General features: G+C 36.8%; 1 protein-coding gene across 1 annotated transcript in view; it reads left to right on the top strand.

Annotated features, from left to right (window-relative positions):
• LOC150095595 (uncharacterized) overlaps positions 1-22,136 on the top strand; it is a 199,497-nt gene that overhangs the window by 35,225 nt on the left and 142,136 nt on the right. The window contains exon 4 of the mRNA XM_090409759.1: positions 14,425-14,478. Coding sequence (XP_090265885.1) covers positions 14,425-14,478 — 54 coding nt within the window. The remainder of the gene's footprint in view (positions 1-14,424; positions 14,479-22,136) is intronic.

Raw genomic sequence — 22,136 nt, 5'->3', positions numbered from 1 at the left:
CTTCAATTAACGGTACATCACCACAGTTGCATTACTTTTGTCTGCTTTAGTTATAACAAGTTATAACAACATGGTTATTACTGTATAGTTCTGAAATCAGTGTTTTAAAAGAACTATACAGTAATATAACTGAAGCAGGCAAAGGTAATGCTACTGTGATGAATATGAAAGCAAAATGCACATATTTTTACAGGACTGATCCACATACCAAATTATAGATTATGATCCCACTAACTCTTAAAAGAATGAAGTTTGCAAATTATTGAAAAAAGTCACTTCCTGGCCAAAAGAAACAGTTAACAAACTTAAGCCTTTTCTTGTTAAAATATCCAGAATATATGTAGCACCTAGAATTCACAAACAATTTACACCCCTATGCCCTATTGGGGATATTATAAACAGTCCCACATACAAACTTAATAAACATTTAGCTAACAAATAATTTCCCCTCCTTTTTTAAAAATTCTGTTCGCCTAAAAAGTATTTTAGAAAACCATATCTTAAAAAGTTCAGAAGTAATGATTAGTTATGATATCATTTTACTATTTACAAATATACTGTTAATTGAAACCCTCGATTTACTAAAGTCACATTTTCCTATCTATTTGAACTATGTAAATTTACAGCACATGCAGGTTATTTTACATGGAAAGGAAATATTATTATTATTATTACGGGTATCTCCATGGAGTCAGTAGACTCATCACAGGAGACTCAAACTAGCAAAACAATATCTGTCATATCTCTTCTTGAATTCATTTACAGACGAAGAGCTCACAACTAAGTCAGGCAATGAATTCCACTAATTCACCATCCTCCAGGCAAAAAACCTTGTTCTGACACCTTTGTTAACTACACTCTTCTTTAATTTCCAGGGATGACCTCTTGTTCTTCCATCACTATCACACAGCTGAAACATTTCCTCTGCATCAATCCTATAAAAACCTTTCAGTAATTTAAATGTTTCTATCATATCCCCCTCTTCTTCGCCTATCAACCAATCTCTGCAATCCACAAGCTCTCAATCTATCAATGTAGGGAGCATTTTTTACATCACTCACCAACTTGGTCACTCTTCTCTGAACCCTCTCCACAGCCTCCTCAGATATATACAAACAACTAGATGGGACAGAAATGGGCCCTTCCCCCATTAGCCAATTTCTACTTAGAACACTTGGAAAAGCTAGCTATGAATACAGCCACTCTCAAACCAGTGATTTGGCTACACTATTGATGATGTGTTTGCTATTTGGCCACATGGTCCAGACACATTGGATACATTTTTAGTCAACATCCTAAAATCCACTTCACAATGGAACAGAAAGCTAATGACTGTCTGCCCTTCCTGGATATACTAATCACATGGCTTCCAGATGCTTCCTTATCTTTTTCTGTTTATAGAAAACTCACATATACAAGGAAATACTTGCACAAATAGTCACACTATCATCCAGCTTAACAGTATGGTATCCTAAACACTAACTCACAGAGCTAGAGCTATTTGTTCTAATGACAATGCTCTTTCTGCTGAACTCGATCACTTAGGTCACACCTTCTTAGCCAATGGTTATAATCTCCATAGGATAGAAAAAATACTAAATGCTTCCCAGAAATCCCATCCATTGCCTACCACACAATATCCATACATTCAAGGCACATCTGAAAAGATATCTACTACTGCATGGCACAGATGCGAGACCCCTCAACACTTCACATGGCAGAAGGCGAATTCACTCCAATAATATGGTAATCAGTGTGTTTCGTGGAATGAGTATTTATTATTATATGTCGGAAAATTAGCTTTTCTTTTATTAGCATTCTAGTTCTCAGTGGATGTGGCGTTTGCACACCACGGCGCTTGGCCGCACGAAGGAAGACTTGGTTTCGAGTCTAGTCGGTGACTAGAAGAAATTTTTCTAAGCCTTTCTTCGACCGGTTCCCAAGTTAGTCGATCTCTGGCACGGGCAAGCAGGTTTTTCTTCCTGGAAACTCGGGTTTTTCGTCCTGTAAACTCAAGAAAATCGACCATAGAACCCACATTATTTCAGACATTAAATATATTGCATTAGGGTTAGGGACCATGAGATGGCGGCACATTCGAGCCGTCTCTCTTCGCTGTGTACCGCTTAATTAGTGATAGCCTTGGGCCATCTATCTCTGATTGGTACCAGTGGAGATTGAACTGCCCACTCAGTCTCCGAAAGTTAGATAGGGCTAAATGGCCTCGCCTACTCCCGTATATGGGAATAAAAAGGTGTTAGCTGATTTTTTTTTTTTTTTGTTTAGTTTTTAAAGTTGTAACTAATTTGTTTGTACAACAGTTGGAAAATTTTACCTACAAATGTTTTGCATGTTGGTGACGAATTCATATATCACTTATTTCTTTCTCCCCTTCAACATGAATTGACTCTTCTTGGCAATGTGCCAGCCAGGATTCTCACATCTGTAGTCAGACAATAGAGTGCTCAATGAATATCAGCTATGCACTGTATTTAAACCTTATTGCCTCAAATTAGTAACTCTCATCCATTCACCTAAGGACAAATTCTCTTCTCTATCACATCCAATAATTTATGAAGTGCCCTGTTCTTGTGACTGGGCTTACTATGGACAGACAAGAACTTTTGACATCCCCCCCCCCCCCCTTGATGAACATAAAAAATACATCCGGTACTATTGTTATGGCAAGTCGGGTCTAGCAAACCACGACTTGGATATCACTTCACTCAGGATCAATTGGAAGAAAACAAAAGTGTTACACAGAAGTCATAAGTCAGAGAGAATGTTTTTGAAATCAGCAGAAGCTTTAAAACATACTCCAAACTTCAACAAGTATGGCTGTATCAATTTACCAAAAATCTGAAAGACAGTCATTTTAAGATCTAATTAATATTTGTTTTCTCTCTTTTTCCAACATAGTTGATGCCTAATTAGGACTTTAATTCCTTGTGTTGTCCATTACAATTTTTTTAAACTATTCCTACTGTTATACCAATTGTTATAATAAATTTAGTTTAATCCTTTATCCAAGTGTGAGCAAACAAAGTTTGCGCCTGAAAATATCTTCAGGACTGGGGTAAGGTAGTACAACACTGGGTAACTCGTAGCAAAGGTGGACCAAGCTAACATCACTCCTATCTCGGTATCTCCCATAATGCAAAACACATCCCCTTGCGGATATGTATAATGTTATGCATTAAGGGAAGGGCCGCTACCCAGACTAGTCTCGACCTTTATTGCGGTCTCTTCAGTGGGAGCCAGGCCCAGAAGTGGAGATACCATGCAGAAGCAATGGCGAGGTCATCTTTACCTATAGGAGTTGCCAAAAGGTATGCCACCTTTTTATTAAATTACCTGGATTTAGAGAAAGATGTTGAAAGTTAGTTTTCACTTGGTTAGACTATAGTAAATTTAGTTTAATCCTTTATCCAAGTGTGAGCAAACAGTTTGCGCCTGAAAATATCTTCAGGACTGGGGTAAGGTAGTACAACACCTGGAAACTCGTATCAAAGGTGGACCGAGATTAAACTAAATTTATTATAGTCTAACCAAGTGAAAAATAAACTTTTAACATCTTTCTCTAAATCCAGGTAATTTAATAAAATGGTGGCTCACCTTTTGGCAACTCTTATAGGTAAAGATGACCTCGCCATTGCTTCTGCCTGGTATCTCCACTTCTGGGCCTGGCTCCCACCCACTGAAGAGACCTCAATAAAGATCGAAACTAGTGGCTCTTTCCTTAATGCATAACATTATACAGATCTGCAAGGAGATGTGTTTTGCATTATAGGAGATACTGAGATAGGAGTGATGTTAGCTTGGTCCACCTTTGCTACGAGTTGCCCAGTGTTGTATTACCTTACCCCAGTCCTGAAGATACTTTCAGGTGCAAACTTTGTTTACTCACACTTGGATAAAGGATTAAACTAAATTTATTATAGTCTAATGAAGTGAAAAATAAACTTTCAACTATACCAATTGTTGTTGATGTTTTGTGTACTGTGACAAACTGTTTTTGTGCTCTAAAGATGCTGGATATAATACCAGCGAAATATCCTCGAATAAGTTAATAAATATTATTTTCTTATCATCTCTGTTGTCATCAATAACATGAAAATAAATAAAAATGATGGATCTTTAATATCCTCTATTTCTATCTATTTAACATTGCTAAAATATAGCTTTGGGCTCTTTTGATAATTACAATTTACGTTCCAACTGAGAGTTTACTTATGTTAGAGACAGCTCTGAATTTGGATTGCTTGGGTATTGAATAAGAGTTCTTTCCCTGTTAAGGCTTCTGTCTGGTCTCTGATGAGAACCATCCAATTTGAAACATCTGTCAAGCCATTGAAATTTATCAAATGCACTAATAAAAGATGACTATATGGATGCATGGACAATATTTGTCTTTTAAGTAGCACAAGCCAAGGCAACTCTTACTCAGTGCCAAGGATTATATTCTCATGAGCTCTATAGTCAAGTTTCCAATTTTCAAAGTATTTATTTTTTTTTGGCTGTGAAGTATACATTGCTAAGTACATCGCTGAAATGAATGCTTTGGCTCTTTGATTATAGTGAAACAAATAATTATTTGTTTTGCTTATATATGGATTAAGAAATTTAATATTTCACTGAATTACAAGTCATGAAATACTATAGATATTTTAATTTCTTATTTCATGCACAACCACCTCCTTATCTTTACTTTCTGTTTTTGTAATGAGATCTAACATTGATGCTTTTACCACCAAGTTTTGTACTTTGAATTTAGAATATTGGAAATATTACAGTAACCATAATCAATGATGATTCATACTACAAACATACTTTTGTGGTGGAATACTGGCAGTTGTATGACATTGATATGATTGTGAGAGTCCTATATATTGCAGAGAGAAGATGCCAACAAAATAACCAGATGATCTTAAGATTATTCTGTTGGTACAAATCCTTTTTTTAATCCATTTATGCATGCACATGCACACACACACACACGATGTGGTTGTGTGCATGCATGTGTGTGTATTATTATGATTAAAAAATATAAAAAACATTTAATGCAATCGACAATAACAGTTTCTGAAACTTTTAGAACAAAAAGACACCCATTATGATATTAGTTAGAGTAAGAATTCAGCACTTTATTTGAATAAATGCTCATATTTAAAAGTGCAGTTTTAAATAGAGATTATTCCACTGGATTCCATGGCTATATTATCAGTGGCATGTTGAGCCAGACCAGATTTATAAAGCTTAATAAGCTGGATGTGGTTTTGGTATTCTGAAATAATACATTTTTTTACTAATCTCCTTATTTGATCAAGAACATGTAAGTTTCTAAACACCAGGGTAGCAATGGTGACAGTTTTTCTGTTTGTAGAAGGTAAGAAATTGCAAATTTGATTGATGGATTTTGATGGTGACAATGAGTTGGAATTCTTCAAAATCTTTGTCACACATTCAGATGTTATTATTATTATTATAACCTCCACGAATCAGTTGATCATTGTGGGAGGTTCATTCAACTGACAACATATTTATTTGTCATACTGAATCTTAAAATCCTTTAATACTCCCTGCATTAACAACATATTCCAGTAACGTGCTCCATTCACTCACAATTCTCCATGTAAAAAAATCTACTCCTTAACTTACGCCCCCCTCACTTCACCACGCTCTTACATAACTTTCAGGGATGGCTTCTGGTTCTTATCCTTTTGCCTTCTACTCTTTTTATAATCCAATCTGAATTAATATGATAAAATTTCCTTAGTAACTTAAACATCTCTATCATACCTCTTCTTTTCCTCTTATTCACCAAACTCTTTAATCCACATTTTTTCAACCTCTCTCTCTCTCTCTCTCTCGCCATCATTCCAGAATCCTGATATTGTCTTTCACTCATCTATGTACATTCTCGATGTTTCCGCTTCACATCGACAATCAGGAGACCAAATCTGAGCACAATAGCCCAAGTGTGATCTGACCATTGCTCTATACAGTTGCCTCATTATCCCTAAATGTTAATGTGCTTCTTATCACAGCATGCAGTCTTTACAACACTTGCAATATGCCCTCTAAACTTCACTCTACTGTTAGCCATCACTCCCAAATCCTGAATCTCATCCACTTCCTGCAGTACAGCACAGTCAATATAATACACATCCTTATGTGTCCACTCAAAATGCAACACTTTGCACTTATGTTAAAACTAGTACTCCCACTCCTTTGTTCAAGTCAAGAGTCAATTCCTAGTCAGTTCATATGGTGTATCATTTACAAACAAGTTGATCATCAGAGGGCCCAAGAACAGTACCCTGGAGTATACCGCTGGTTGCCCTCCTTTTTTGAGACACTGCTCCATCATACACAATTTGCTAGTATCATTCAGAGAGCCAATCCAATCCATCTAACCAATATACTACATATTCCCATCCTCTGCAGCTTGTACACCAACTTATCATGTAGTCATCTATCAAACGCTTTTGCAGAGCTCAAAAATATCACTGTATATGTCTTTTCTCCATTCTTTAGGAAACTTACTCACTGCAGGACTGTCATTAAATAATCAGGTAAAGAGCATAGCTAACTGTCGTGCACATTCCTTAAGAATATGTTATGATATGTCATCCATTCCCACAGCCTTATTAACATTTAACCCAATCAACATTTGATACATCTTTGATTCTTTCACTTCCAAATCTTTTAATACTTACCTTCCTTTTACATATTGTACAGCATTCACACCAGTATGATATGCACTGATAAAGTGCTCATTCAATAATTCCACTATATCCTTTGTGACAGTCTCACTCTGCTGTCATGACTATCCAGCAGTGTCAACCTTCCATAAATATTCTTCTTCTTGCTTGCCATAGAGCTGGAGAATTCCTTTGAATTAACCTTGTCTGACTAGCCAATCTCTTCTCATACTGCACCTTTTCTTTCTTTCTTATTTTCCAATAAGAAAGAAAGCCATATTCTTGACTCTGCTTCTCTTAAGTCTTTTTCACTATCCTTTTTACCAGACTACCATCACTGGGATCCAACGGCCTGCCGTGTGTTTGCTGTACAGTGTGACCCGTGGATATCCGGAAAGGGGATCCTGGTAGTCTTGCACTACTTTGATCCCTGCTTCGGCAAGACTACTTCGGAGCCCCTGCTTCGGGTCCTGGATGGCCTAGCCAGGATCAATCGGCTAGTGGGTTTGCCTGCAAGAGTCAATGGTGTTGCAGTAAGTATATCACCCCATAGTCTGAGGTCGGGATCCTAGACCTGCTGTAGTGCCGGTATAGTGTCCCTGGAGTTCAACTCCTGAGCGCAGTCTTTGCATTCCAGGTAGTGGGCATCCATGTGTGGCTCCATGGTAGGTGGGGATCTCTGGCACCGAACTAAAAACTCCGTGAGCATGAATCCTTCATCTTCAAATGTTTCAGGGACCCTAACCAAAGTCCCAACCAAGTACTGATACCGTAGATACAGCATATGGAAACAGAAGTAAGAAACAAAAGAAATATGATGCTAACATAAATGTACCAACATTTTTAATCATTCATGCTACAGGTGAAAAACCAATAGGGAAAATGTCACTCTTCTTTATTTAAAAAGTTTAGAAGCACTGGCAGGACCTTCCAAAACTGTTAAGAAATTGTGTTCTGGTGATGTCCTTGTGGAAACAATGTGTCCACAAGGACATCATGACACAACAGGCAGTTTGGGCATGTCCATATCTCTGACATTTAAAGCATCTCAGCTGTCCTGTTAGAATGTACATTCCTAACCTGCCGAGATGTCAGAGATATGGACATGCCCAAACTGCCTGTCGTGGTTCTACTACTTGTGCCTGATGTGGTAGTAAAGAACATGATAACAAATCTTGCTGTGCAAAAAAAAGCTAAACATGTCAACTGTTAGGGAGATCATCCAGCTTACTCTCGTGCATGTCAGAAATGGAAAGATGAAAAAGAGATACAAAAAAATTAAAACAGAACAAAACATAACATATCAGGATGCAAAAGAAAGCTGGCTGCCATTACTCCTGTTCTGAGATCCTCTTATGCTGAAAAAGTAACAATTAAAAAAGTGCCAACAGCAACTCAAACATGTATGTCTATTCCACCATCTGATAATTTCACCATACCTGAACTTTATGATCGCAAGTGCTTCTCTGTTGAGCGCATTAATCGCAAGACCTTTGGCCTTACTCCAGAGACAACTTCAAAAGTCGTCCCAGTCGATGAAAACTCACCTGTCAAAAAAAATTATGGCGGAGATATCAATCAAAGATAAACCACAAGGCACTTGCACAGAAAAAATGGATACTTCAGTACCCAGTGAAAGTAAACTAAACCTACCAACTGACCCTAACACATTTGATGTTTTGAACACTCTACCCTAAAACAATGGATAAGTATAAATCTGACAAAGGTAAGTCCTCAACCTCCCGAATACCTGACAAGTCAATAAAATCAAGACAATAGGAAAATTTTTACAATGGAACTGTTGTAGGATTCGCCAGAATATCGATGATATCAAGATGTTGTGCAGAAACACAAACTTTTCTGTTTCTGGTTATGGGAACCGTACTTAAGACCCAACGAGGACTGTACCTTTAGGAATTTCACTGTTGTACGTAAGGACAGAACTGGAGGTGGTCCTGCTCATGGAGGAGTAGCTATCGTAGTGGGCAGTCATATTCCTTTCCACCATGTCCAGCTTAATACTACTCTGGAAGCAGTAGCGATTCAGCTCTCTGTGGGATTTCTTGTTACAGTATGTTCAATTTATTTACCACCGAGTGTTAGTTAAATGAAATTGATCTTGATAATCTTATCTTACAACTGTCTGAACCCATACTTTTGATGGGTGACTTTAATGGTCACAATACTCTGTGGGATACTGCCAACATTAACAGACGAGGTCAAATCATTGAAAGTCCTTGATAATAATCACCTCTCCCTTTTAAATAATAAAGTTAATACTTTCTTTCATGTGCCTACTCATTCATATTCTGCAATTAGTCTTACAGTCTGTTCCCCTTCCATTCTTCCACTGCTCACATGGGATGTTGAGAAGAACATATATGAAAGCAATCACTTCCCTGTTCTATGCACAATGTCTTCACACGAACCATGTTCACCCATGCGAATACCTATATGGAAAATGTACCAGGCTGATTGGAATAGTTTTTCTCATCTTGCAAAATTTAATGCTGATACTATCAGTCAAGCACCTATCAATGAAGTGCATTGATAGGTGTTTGAGTGCATTATCCAGGCAGTAGCAGCCTCCATCCCGAAAACATCATTTCGGTTTCCATTCTATCTAATGCATTGGTGGAACCCAGAATGTCAGACAGCCAAAAAAGATCAACACAGAGCATGGGACATATTTTGTAGATACCGCACCACATCAAACTTAATAGCTTTCAAACGTGCTCAAGCCAGAGCATGCTATGTGAGGCATCAGAGTCAAAAACAGTCATGGATCCAATTTACTACATCAGTTAATCAAGTGACCAGTCCAAAAATTGTATGGGTTAAAATCCGGAAAATGAAAGGCAGATATGATACACATTGTTTATCTACCTTAGACCATAATGGAAGTTTTATTGCTGATCCCAAAGCTATTGCAGACACTTTGGGAGAAACGTTTGCTAGAATCTCAGCAACAGCTTCATATTCTCCTGAATTTTTAATACTGAAAGAGCAGCAAGAGAAACAAAGACTTAATTTTTCTACCAACATTCTTCAGCCATATAATCAGTCATTTGTTAAGGCAGAACTAAAAAGAGCTCTCCTACAATCTCGCCCTAGTGCACTAGGACCTGATGATATCCATTATGAAATGATAAAACATCTACCATCATCTTCTATGAATCTCCTTCTCTTACTATACAATAGAATACTTGCAGAGGAAGAGCTTCCAAATTCTTGGCATAAGTCAATTGCCATTGCTATCCCAAAACCAGGAAAAGATCCAACACAAGCAAATAATTATCATCTCATTGTTCTGAATCACCAGCTGTCTTTGTAAGATACTAGAGAAAATGGTTAATGCCAGATTTGTGGTATTTAGAAAGCAAAAATCTTCTCTCCAGTACACAGTGTGGTTTCTGTAGACATCGTTCAACTTCAGACCATTTGGTTCATTTAGAAACTTGTATAAGAGATGCATTTCTGAAGCAAGAACATCTCCTTTCAGTTTTCTTTGACATGGAAAAAGCTTATGACACGGCCTGGATATATGGCATATTAAAAGACCTGTATAACGTAGGTCTCAAAGAACACCTCCCTGTATTTATTAAAAACTTTCTATCCCGGTGAACTTTCCAAGTCAAAGTGAGAAGTACGCTATCTCGACCATATCATCAAGAACTGGGTGTTCCCGAAGGCTCTGTCTTAAGTATAACCCTTTTTGCTATTAAAATTAACGCAATCATTAACAGCGTCCTCCCACCATAGACAATGCTCTATATGTTGATGACTTCACAATTTACTGTCACTCACGTAACATGAGGGTAATTGAAAGACAACTTCAGCAAGCAATTGATAATGTCTCTCTGTGGGCTCTTAATAATGGGTTTAGGTTTTCAACAGAAAAAAAAAGTCTGTGTACACTTCTGTCTAAAACGCACTCATCATCCAAATCCTGAATCAAGAATGGGATATACTGTTATTCCAGTAGCTACAGAAACCAAGACTTTGAGTAGGTGATGTGCAAAAGGCACCAGTGGCTATCCTTATACCCTGATGATGTATGGAATCCAACCATCATAGGTTACTCTGTCTTGCAGAACCATAGACTTGGGATCCATAATCCAGCTTTGAACGTATAAGTGCATGATAAAGATGGAGCAATGAAGCTCGATTAGCACCCCACTCAGTAGAGGATAGAGTGCGAAGAAGGTTCAATACTCTCTTCCACTTTTCTCTTAGTTGACGAATGTGTGTGCTAGAAATGTAAGTTTCACTCAGTAGAGGATAGAGTGCGAAGAAGGTTCAACACTCTCTTGCACTTTTCTCTTAGTTGACGAATGTGTGCTAGAAATGTAAGTTTACTGTCAAAGATGAGTAAGCTATTTCGTTTGGCAGGGAAAATCCTACAAACAAATAGAGGGGGACAGTCATTGGTTCACCACTCTCCCCACCCTTGGCCAACTTCTTTATGGAGTTGGCCAAGGGTGGGGACTTTTGAAGAGAAAGCCTTAAACTCTGCCCCACAAAAACCAACCATATGGCTTCGCTACGTTGATGATGTGTTCGCTATTTGGCCACATTGCTCTGATACACTCATCTCCTTCTTAATACACTTAAACAACCAACACCCCAGAATCAAGTTCACCCTGGAAAAAGAAGTAAACAACAGCCTCCCTTTCCTAGCCACACTAGTCACCCGCCAGCCTGATGGAACCTTGGTTTTCTCTATTTATATTAAACCCACCCATACAGGCAGATACATTCACCAACAATTCCTCTCCCCCCCTCACAGCAATATGGAGTTATTAAAACACTATACAACAGGGCTAAAATAATCTGTTCAAATGACAATGCCCTAACCACTGAACCAAATCACATCCTCAACACTTTCTCAGCCAATGGCTATCTCCCTCAAAAAATCCAAAAAATATTTAAACCAGTAAACCACAACACAACCCTCTCCCCTTCACAACATGGATTACTCTAAATCCATGACCATTCCCTACATCCCAGGCACCTTGGAAAAAATTACAAAAATCTTAAAAAAACATGACTTGACCTCTTCTTACAGACCATATAGAAAATTGGCATCCCTTATCCGCTCCACTAAAGACCAACAATTTCCCCTAGTCCTACCTGGTGTATACCAGGTCCCTTGCAGCTGTAAGCTCTCCTACTTTGGCCAAACAGGCAGTACAGTGAATATCAGAGTTTCAGAATACAAGGACTACATCCGTTTTCACCAGTATAGCCACTCTGGTCTTGCAGACCATGCTCTGGATACACGCCACAGAATATGGTTGAAGAAAGCCACAATAATACACCATAGCAAGTTCAAATTTGAAAGATTTTTTATGGAATCAGCCTCAGCCCTAAGAAACGTGCCAAACCTCCACAAATTTGGTTGCATGAGACTGCCCTAAATTTGGGAGACGTACATCAGGAGACCTTTAGCCCAATGGCCAAGAATACTTACATAACCCGCTAGGTGCCACCATCTTTTAGGAGAAACAATAGCTTCCTCGCTTCTTCCTCATTTACTGTATGTAGTGCCTGCATGCATGTGTCTTTATTTTAAGTTCCTTTGAAGATGGCAACATGACGTTGCCGAAATATTGGAAATATATATTCAAGTTTAATTTAATTTGTATTCTAGTGTATGTTGTGAATTCCTTAAGTTAGTTAATAATTATGTTATAAGGAATTGGTTCAAGGAAACATATAATACATTTGAAGATGTCACGTACCTTGAATACTTAGCCAATGATGATTTCTCTGTCTCTTTTATTCAGGTACTGTGTATGCTTGTAGACATTTTATAGCTACAGATTCACACAGATGTCACTAGCTGATGGAACCAGTACTATGAATATTGATCATTATCTGTGCAAAAACATAATCCAACTTGATATTAGGCAGGTGGTCATAATTCAGTGTTCCATCATTTTATTAATTAAATAAATCATTTAACATGTTACATAAATGCAAACAGACTAAATTATTAAGGCTACTATGAAACATGGCTTGAGGCATGTTTTAGTCTTGCTTAGATCTAAGATCTTAGATCCATGTGTAAACAGTTCATATATGAAAGCATTACAACAGAAGCTTAGACATGGGACTAATTATTAACCTGAAGAAAACAAAGTGCTTGATTATATCAAAAAGAACCAATAAATAAGAAGCTAAACATAACTGTTAACAAAAAGAAAATTTAACAGGTTCAGTCTTTTATATATTTGGGACAAATGTTTACAGACAGAGGAAATTCCCTTAAAGAAATAAAACGAAGAATAGAGATATCAAGAAAAGCCTTTACTGATATGAAAACTGTTGTAACGTCCAGAGACATTAATATAGACACAAGAAAAATATTAATAAAATGCTATATCTGCTCAGAAGTTTATTTTCCACTTGGTTAGACTATAATAAATTTAGTTTAATCCTTTGCCCAAGTGTAAGCAAACAAAGTTTGTTCCTGAAGTATTTTCAGGACTGAGGCAAGTTGTAGTAAAGATGGACCAAGCTCTCAGTATCTCCCATAATGCTTTGCATTATGGGAGATACTGAGATAAGTAAATATGATCTCTCCATTGCTTCTGCCTTAGTATCACCACTTCTGGGTCTAGCTCCCACTGACGAGATTTCAATAAAGGTCGAAACTGGTCTGGGTAGTGGCCCTTCCCTTAATGCATAGCATTATACATGTCTGCAAGGAGATGTGCTTTGCATTATGGGAGATACTGAGACCAGGAGTGATGAGAGCTTGGTCCACCTTTACTACGAGTTACCTCAGTCCTGAAAATACTTCAGACACAGACTTTGTTTGCTTACACTTGGGTAAAGGATTAAACTAAATTTATTATATATCTGGTCAAGCCTTCTCTACAACAGTGAAACTTGGACTCTAAATAAAGAAGCAGAGAAAAAAATTAGAAGTTTTCGAAATGTGGACCATCAGAAGAATGTTGAAAATACCATGGACAGAGAAAATGAAAAACAAATGTTTTAAAGAAAGCAAAAACTTAAATATTTTGGATATCTAACTAGACAAGAAGGCATTCAGAAATTAATATTAGAAAGAAAATTGGATGATAAAAGAGGGAGAGGTAGACCCAGGAGAATGTGGTTTGAAGACATTAAGGACTGGACTGGCTTGAAGTACCATAAATGTTCCAGAGCAGCAAAAGAGAGAAAAAGGTTTTCTGACATGGTTGCCAACCTCCTTCTAGGGGATGACACTTGAAGAAGAATATATGAAAGTATACATATTAAATTATTTCATTTTTATGAATAGTGTAATGTGATGCATTAGTGGCAAATTATAAAGTTATTGTTTATTATGCATCATTACTATTACAAATTACAAACTTAATAATATAATAATGCAGTAAACAAAATTGCACTAGTAACCCAGCATAGCCTGGTAGTTACTATTTGAATCAATGAATTACCAGAGTTCTTCAGTTCATCTTCAGAGCTAATGAAGGCAGGAAAAATGAATTATCTGATGGCAGTTTGTTCTTCACTGAGTAACACATACAATGAAATGCAATATTTGTTAATACAATTTGATTTCACCACATTTTTTTTTATTTGCAGTTTTTGTTTTCTCTCTCTTTGTATACAGATCACTGATAACAATAACAATAAAATTAGTTTGTTACAAACAGATGTACAGTATTAATGAAAGCAATGTATATAATATATAAACATTTTCTAGGGGATGTCATTTACAAATACTTCACCTGTGATGGCAGTAACAAGAGGAAAAAAGGTATTTTTGTCTTCTGAACTAAAACGTTTTCATGAGAAAATTTTCATAACTTGCAGAAATTTCTCAGTTTGCAAATTTTCACATTATTATATGCAAAACAGTTCCTATTCTTAAAATATGTCATGAAGATATCCTCAAAGTAAAAGAAAGCAAGTCGAGTGAATTTTGAATGTATTGCCATGATGGATTGTAAGACATTGTGTAATTCTCGATATAAATCATGCTTATATAACTTTTTTTTTAGTTCTTTTCCTTTAATGAATATTATAAACTTTACTGCTCTCCTTTTAATTTATAATAGCAAATTACACTCTGGTGATAATCTTGTTACAAATCACACTGTTTCATATAATACCTGGTAGGATTCTCCATTAACCAAAGTGTTGTAAAGTTGGGGAGAATTATAAGTAGCACTATTAATGTTAATTCCTTCCAGGAAGATTTGAATAGACTATTGATTTGGTCAAAGGAGTGAGAGTTATAGTTTTAATATTAATAAGTGCAAGATATTGGAGTGAAATATAAGGCTGTGTACTATATTGATGGCACTGTACTGCAGGAAATGGATGAAATTAGAGATATGGGAATGATTTTTGATAGTAGACTAAAGTTTAGACAGCATATTGCAGTTATTATAATCATAGCAGCACTACAATGCTGCTATGATAAGAAGCACACTAAGATGTAGGGATGAGTAGGTGGTTGTGCTACTGTTATCAAGCACTGGTCAGACTCCACTTGAACTATTGTGCTTGGATTTGGTCAACTGCAATTGTGATGTGGAAACATTGGAGGGGATCCAGAAAAGAGTAACGAAGGCAAATTTGGAGAGAGAGAGAGAGAGAGAGAGAGAGTTTTTTCGTTGAGAGGTTGAAAGTGCAAAATGAGGAAAACTAGTTTGTGGGGTGGGGAGTCAGCGTGGTTTCAGCCACCTTTGAGACAAACAAGTGTATACAGAAATGAGTGTGCAATGCTGAATGCAGTTTCACACGTTTAATACAATGGATTGAACCAAATGTTTAACCAAATGGATTGAAAATGACATATTTAAGGGGATATTGAAATGCATTTAAGCAAATTCCACAAATGCTAGAAATAAAGAAGAGTTTTTGGCATTGGTCAGCTTGACTTGGTCAAAAATTGTAGACATTAGTGAGACCTAGTTGACAGAAAGTGATATTTTAAAGATACCAAGTAATTTTATAAACTTGGTTTTAATCCTTTTTCCCAAGTATTTTCAGGTCTGAGGCAACTCATGGTAAAGGTGGAGTAAGCTCTGATCACTTTCCTTAGTATCTCCCATAATGCAAAGCACATTTCCTTGAGGACATGTAAGATGCTATGCATTAAGGGAAGGGCCACTACCCAGACCGGTTTCGACCTTTATTGAGGTCTCATCAGTGGGAGTCAGCCCCTGAGATGCCAAGTTTGAAGTAATGCAGAACTTATAAATTTTACCTATACAAGTTGCCACAAGGTACTTTGACCTTATTAAATAAAAATCTCAGGATGAGAGAAAGATATAGAAAGTTTTTTTTTTACCTTGGGTATACTATACGTTAAAGATACCAAGCAATTTTATAAACCTGGTTTTAATCCTCTTTCCCAAGTAAGCAAACAAGCAGGTAAGTCAAGTTTGCGCCTGAAGTATTTTCAGGTCTTAGGCAACTCGTGGTAAAGGTGGAGTAAGTTCTGATCACTTTCCTTAGTATCTCCTATAATGCAAAGCACATCTCTTTGCAGACATGTATGATGCTGTGCATTAAGGGAAGGGCCACTATCCAGATCATCCTGAGATTTTTATTTAATAAGCTCAAAGCACCTTGTGGCAACTTGTATAGGTAAAAATTATAAGTTCTGCATTACTTCATCCTTGGCATCTCAGGGTCTGGCTCCCATTGATGAGACCTCAATAAAGGTCGAAACCGGTCGAGGTAGTGGCCCTTCCATTAATGCATAGCATCATACATGTCTGCAACGAGATGCTTTGCATTATGGGAGATACTAAGGAAAGTGATCAGATCTTGCTCCACCTTTACCACAAGTTGCCTCAGGCATGAAAATACTTCAGGCATAAACTTGACTTACATGCTTGTTTGCTTATTTGGGAAAAAGGATTAAAACCAACTGTATAAAATTGCTTGGTATCTTTAACGTATACCCAAGGTAAAAAAACTTTCTTCAGAAAGTGATATTGTTACAGGGATAGAATATAAAGGGTATTGTATTTTCAGAGAGGATAGAGGAAATAGGACAGGTATTGCTGAAGAACTTCAACCAACAAAATTAGAAGTTAAAGAGGATTTTAGGTTTGGAGGAGATGGTTCATTTGAGGTTATTGGGTGCAAGAAAAATGACAGTAGGACAAAAAAATATTGTGCGATTTGCTATTATAGACCAGGAAGTCTACAGGAAGATGTGAATACCAAGCATTGGCAAATTAGCACAATGAGTGCAGGCCGAACAATTATTTTGGAGGGGGGGGGCTTCAACTATCAGGACATACTGTACGACCACGGATGCGAAACCCCTCGACACTTCTGTGCATGGCAGAAGAGGCGAATCATTTCTAATAGTAGGGTAATCAATGTGTTTTGTGGGATGTGTTTATTATTATATGTCAGAAAATTAGTTTTTCTTTTATGAAAATATTTATTTTCTAGTTTTTAAAAACTATAAATTCTAGTTTTTAAAGTGGTAAATATTTTGCATATAAAGCACGTGATTTCATGTGTTGATGACTAATTCGTATATCGCCTTATTCCTTGCTCCCCTTCAACATGAATTGAATCTTCTCCCTCCAATCTTCTGTGGTCGCACAGTAGATTGGAAGGAGGAAAGGAAAAATGGAAGTGGAATTTATACAGGTGGCTCAGCTAGTTCTTGATATTAAGGGCCACATTTTGTGTTGATATGGTGGAAAGAGAAAAAATGTGCAAATTTGTAATAAAAATAAATAAATAAATGCTAGCAAAATGATCGTAACACTGATGTTGTGTAAAATTATCTTTTTTGGCCTCCCACTTGTATGAACTGCTCAAAATTTATGAAGTCCAAAAATGATGATGAAAAATAATGAAACAAAAAATTATTATGTGCAAAAATTAATAAGATTAATGAACTTAAAATTAATGAGCCCCTTAAATGTTGAGGTTCTAGGCTGCAGTATGGTTAGCTTATAGGTAAATTCGGCACTGTATCAGATATCTCATTAAATCTTATAACGTTACAGCATGTATCTTTCAAGATAACTTCCAAGACCAGTTTTGACTTTTGTTCATTGGTTAGTAATATTTCTATATACAAGTATAAAAATTGTTTATCAGCATATTATCATGATACTCTTGATTGGGAATAATTGTAGCAGGAGTTTTTTATACTGAGTTAGAACGTATGTTTTACTTGACAAGAAATTATGCTTTCATCTCTACTTTATCCAATCAAAAGCAAACAAAAGTTTGCATGTAAAATTTCTTCACAACTAATCTCTGCTTTTCATCTTTAAATTAATGGATATTGTTCTTATTTATTATTATTATTATTATTACACCCTCCATGGAATCAACAGGCTCACCATGGGAGGTTCATTCAACTGACAAGATATTTATCATATAGAATCTTAAAATCCTTAACGCTCCTTGCATTAACGACACATTCTGGTAATGCGTTCCATTCACTGACAATTCTCCATGTAAAAAAAATCTACTCCTCACACCCTTCTTCACCACACTTTTACTTAACTTCCAGAAATGACTCATGGTTCTTTCCCTCTTATCTTCTACTCTTTTTATAATCCCTTCTGGATTAATCTGATAAAATCCTCTCACCAACTTAAATGCCTCTATCATATCACCTCTCTTCCTCCTATCCACCAAACTCTGCAATCTACATCTCTTCAACCTCTCTCCATAGCCAGCGTTCCAAACTCCTGATATTGTCTTAGTCACTTGTCTCTGGATCCTCTCCAATGTCTCCACATCACATTGAAAACTAAGTGACCAGATCTGAGCACAATAGTCCAAGTGTGGTCTGACCAGCTGTCAACTCTCACTCCCAAATCTCTAATCTCATCCTTCCTGCAATATGGCACCATCGATATAGTACACAGCCTTATATTTCTGCACTCCAAAATGCAACACCTTGCACTTATTAATATTAAAACTACAAGCCCCACTCTTTTATCCAAGTAAAAAATCTGTTGAAATCTTCCTGAAGGGAATTAACATCAGCAGTGCTCCTTATAATTCTTCCCAACTTTGCATCATCACAAAATAACTGAAGATCCCCAGTCAGTCCACATGATATATCATTTACAAACAAGTTAAACAGCAGGGACCCAAGAACAGAACCCTGGGGTATACCACTGGCTACCCTTCTTTTTTGAGACACTGCTCCATCATGCACAACCTGCTGGTATCGTTCAGAGAGCCAATCTCTGATCAATATAACCAATATACTATCTATTCCCATCCTCTGCAGCATGTACACCAACTTATCATGTGGCAATCTATCAAACGCTTTTGCAAAGTCTAAGAATATCACTGTATATGATTCTCCTTATCTAATGCACTTGTCATCATCTTATCATAAAATACAAGTGAATTACTAAAACAGGACCTTCCCTTTACAAATCCATGCTGACCATCATAAAGAATGCTATTCCTATCAACTTAATTCTGTCTTCTATTCCTTACCAATCTATCCACCTTGACTACAACTGCAGTTATACGAGTGGTCTATAGTTGGAGACTTCTGTCTTAGAACCATGCTTGTGGAGTAGTACTATTTTGCCTTCTTTCCACTCCTCAGGAACCCTACCCACTGCGAGACTTTCATTAAATAACCAGGTCAAGGGCATAGCCAACTGTGGTGCACATTCCTTAAGAATACGTGGTGATATGTCATCCATTCCCACTGCCTTATTCACATCGAACCCAACCAACATCTGATACACCTCTGTTTCTTTCACTTTCAATTCTTCTAATACTTTGCTCTCTTCTATATATTGCACCGGATCATTTACACCAGTATGATATACGTTGATAGAGTGCTCGTTCAATAATTCCATTATTGTTAGTCTGCCCATGACTATCCACCAATGTTGGATAGTCATGGCCACAGACTATTTGGACTATTTACCTATAGGCTAACAAGGCACCCACCAATCTGCCATAATTATTCTTCCTCTTGCTTGCCTTATAGCGGAAAAATTTCCTTGAGTTAACCTTAGCCTGACCAGCCAATCTCCTCTCATACTGCACCTATTCTTTCTTTACCATGCTCGTCACCTTTCTATCCTTCACTTAATACTCTTCATGGATCTGATCACCACCAACTGTCTTGTATCTCCATAATATTTTCTTTTCCAGTACAGCTTGCTTGATTTTACTGTTCATTCATTTCACTCCTGCTTTATTTATTTGCTTAATCCTCGGTATGCAGTCATACATTGCTTTTGTCAGATGCTGCCTTGTGAGTTTCAATGCATTGTCAGCATCCTTTTCGCTCAGCTAATCTACCCAGCATACTAACGCTAAGTGACTATAGAGCTTCCTTTATTCACCTGCTTTATACTTCCACATGTATCCATTTTTGGCAGTGACCTTTTCTTGTTTCATCACTTTCCAAACAAGTACCTCATGATGACTCTCAACAACCGGCAGCAGTGCGAACACTTCATTAACAACTACATCTTGTGAAGTTATCACCCAATCCAAAAAATTAAAGCCTCTAGTTGCTTCAGTCACATGCTCCTTAAGATATTTATTTCTCAGAAATTTCACAAACTTGCTCTCCTTTTTCCCACACACTATCTCCTCCTTCTAGTCTATATTCCTGTAATTAAAGTCTCCCATCAGGATCTCCTTCTTTTTACATGCCCAACTAATTTGCCTAAATTTCACAATCGGTATTCTCTGTATTTCATAGCCTATAACAGCATCCTATCAGATATACTAACCCGTTTATTTCAACTTCGGCACCACACAGATTCAAAATCTGTGCAGTACCAACTTCCACACTTTGTTGACACAATTCCTCAGCAATCATTAATAGCACTCCCCCCCTCCTCTTTTCACATTTCTATCCTTCTGGAAAATTATATATCCTTCTAATTCTATTCCTGACATCACATCCTCCTCAGACAGCCAAGTTTCACTTATTTCAATTATTTTTGGGCATATTGTCTCAATCAATGCAACAAACTCAGCTCTCTTGTTTCGAATACTCCTTATATTTATGTATTAATATAACAATCGCTGTGTGTTTGAGGCCATTCTACCAGCACCAACATTCTCTATTCTAGCTGCTGTACTACACCTCTCTCTTCGGTCTGACCACTCCCGTTTCCCTGATCCTGACTGTGATTTTCATTCTACCTGTAACTTCTTTTCCAACTGCACTGATCAAGTAGATAGATATGGCAAGATGTTTAGTGTTACCAATGATCTTACATAAATTGTTCACAACTCTACTAGATAACCATATAATCCTAACTACTTTTCTAAATATTAAATATACTGTGGATATTCTGGATATTGTTTTGTCCTCTGGCAATTTGGACAACAATCTAGTGTGATTTAAATTAGATTGTCTTATTTCCTTGCTTCAGTTAATGTTTTCAGTTTTCCAACCCAAATATTGCACTGAATACATCACCAAAGCAAACCATATTGGTATGGAAACATTCACATCCTGTTCTACTTTAAATTCTCATCCCTTTTGTAAGGCTTTGTTCTCCATGTAGCATTCCAAGAATGTTCAAAATAAACCTCCATCTTCCTTTTCTTCTTATACCAAAGTCTGAAATAGCTGCAAGCAAACTGTTAACATATTCATTACCAAAGTGTTAAAAGCAAGAGACTTACATCATGTACAGAAGGGAGTCATGGTTTTTCTGGTCTCTTTCAAAACTACTGTCTGTAACAAAGTTTCAAAACGAATGCTATTAAAAACCATCACAAGAAACCAAAAACGTTGTTACATTATATTGGTGCTATTTTCATTATTTAGTTTGCAATGAATGACTTAATTCATTTCAAAGACTATCTGAACAGCTTGAATCTCATAATATTCACTCTTGAACTGGAAGATCACAAAAAATTACCATTCCTTGATATCCTTGCCTAAATAAAAGGAGAAAAAAAAAAGATTATAATTTTTAGTATACATTATGAGTAAGAGCATACAATATGTTCAGTGCATCAATTAACTTGACTGAAGAACGTGCCACCTGAGGCATAACCTCGCCCTCAGTGGTTATGAACCAAGATAATCAACAAATAATATACAAATAATATACATCTTAATATACATCTCCAACAACTCCTTTACTTAAATAAGATTTTAAGAATGCTATCACACTACCTTACATCAAGAATGTTACAGACAAAGTAGAAAAATTGCCCATGAGTACAATGTTAAAGTGGCTTTTTATACTATTGCATAAAATCTCCAGATTCTTACATCCACCAAACCTCCATATCATTCCAGGTGTTTGAGATTCATTGCTCTTGTGGCATTTTCTATGTAGACCACATCAGAAGGTCTGAGAAGATCCACATGTCTGAACATACATAAGAGACATCAAAAAAAGAAGACCACATACATGAGGTTTGGCATTCCATACAAGTACCACAGGCCATCAAGTAGTTTGGCAA

This window comes from Typopeltis vanoorti, chromosome 20 (assembly GCF_054136105.1).
Source record: "Typopeltis vanoorti isolate ZY-2024b chromosome 20, IOZ_Tvanoo_1.0, whole genome shotgun sequence".
NCBI classification, from domain to species: domain Eukaryota; kingdom Metazoa; phylum Arthropoda; class Arachnida; order Uropygi; family Thelyphonidae; genus Typopeltis; species Typopeltis vanoorti.
The sequence above is the reverse complement of the archived record's forward strand: the minus strand, read 5'-3'. Positions and strand labels throughout refer to the sequence as shown.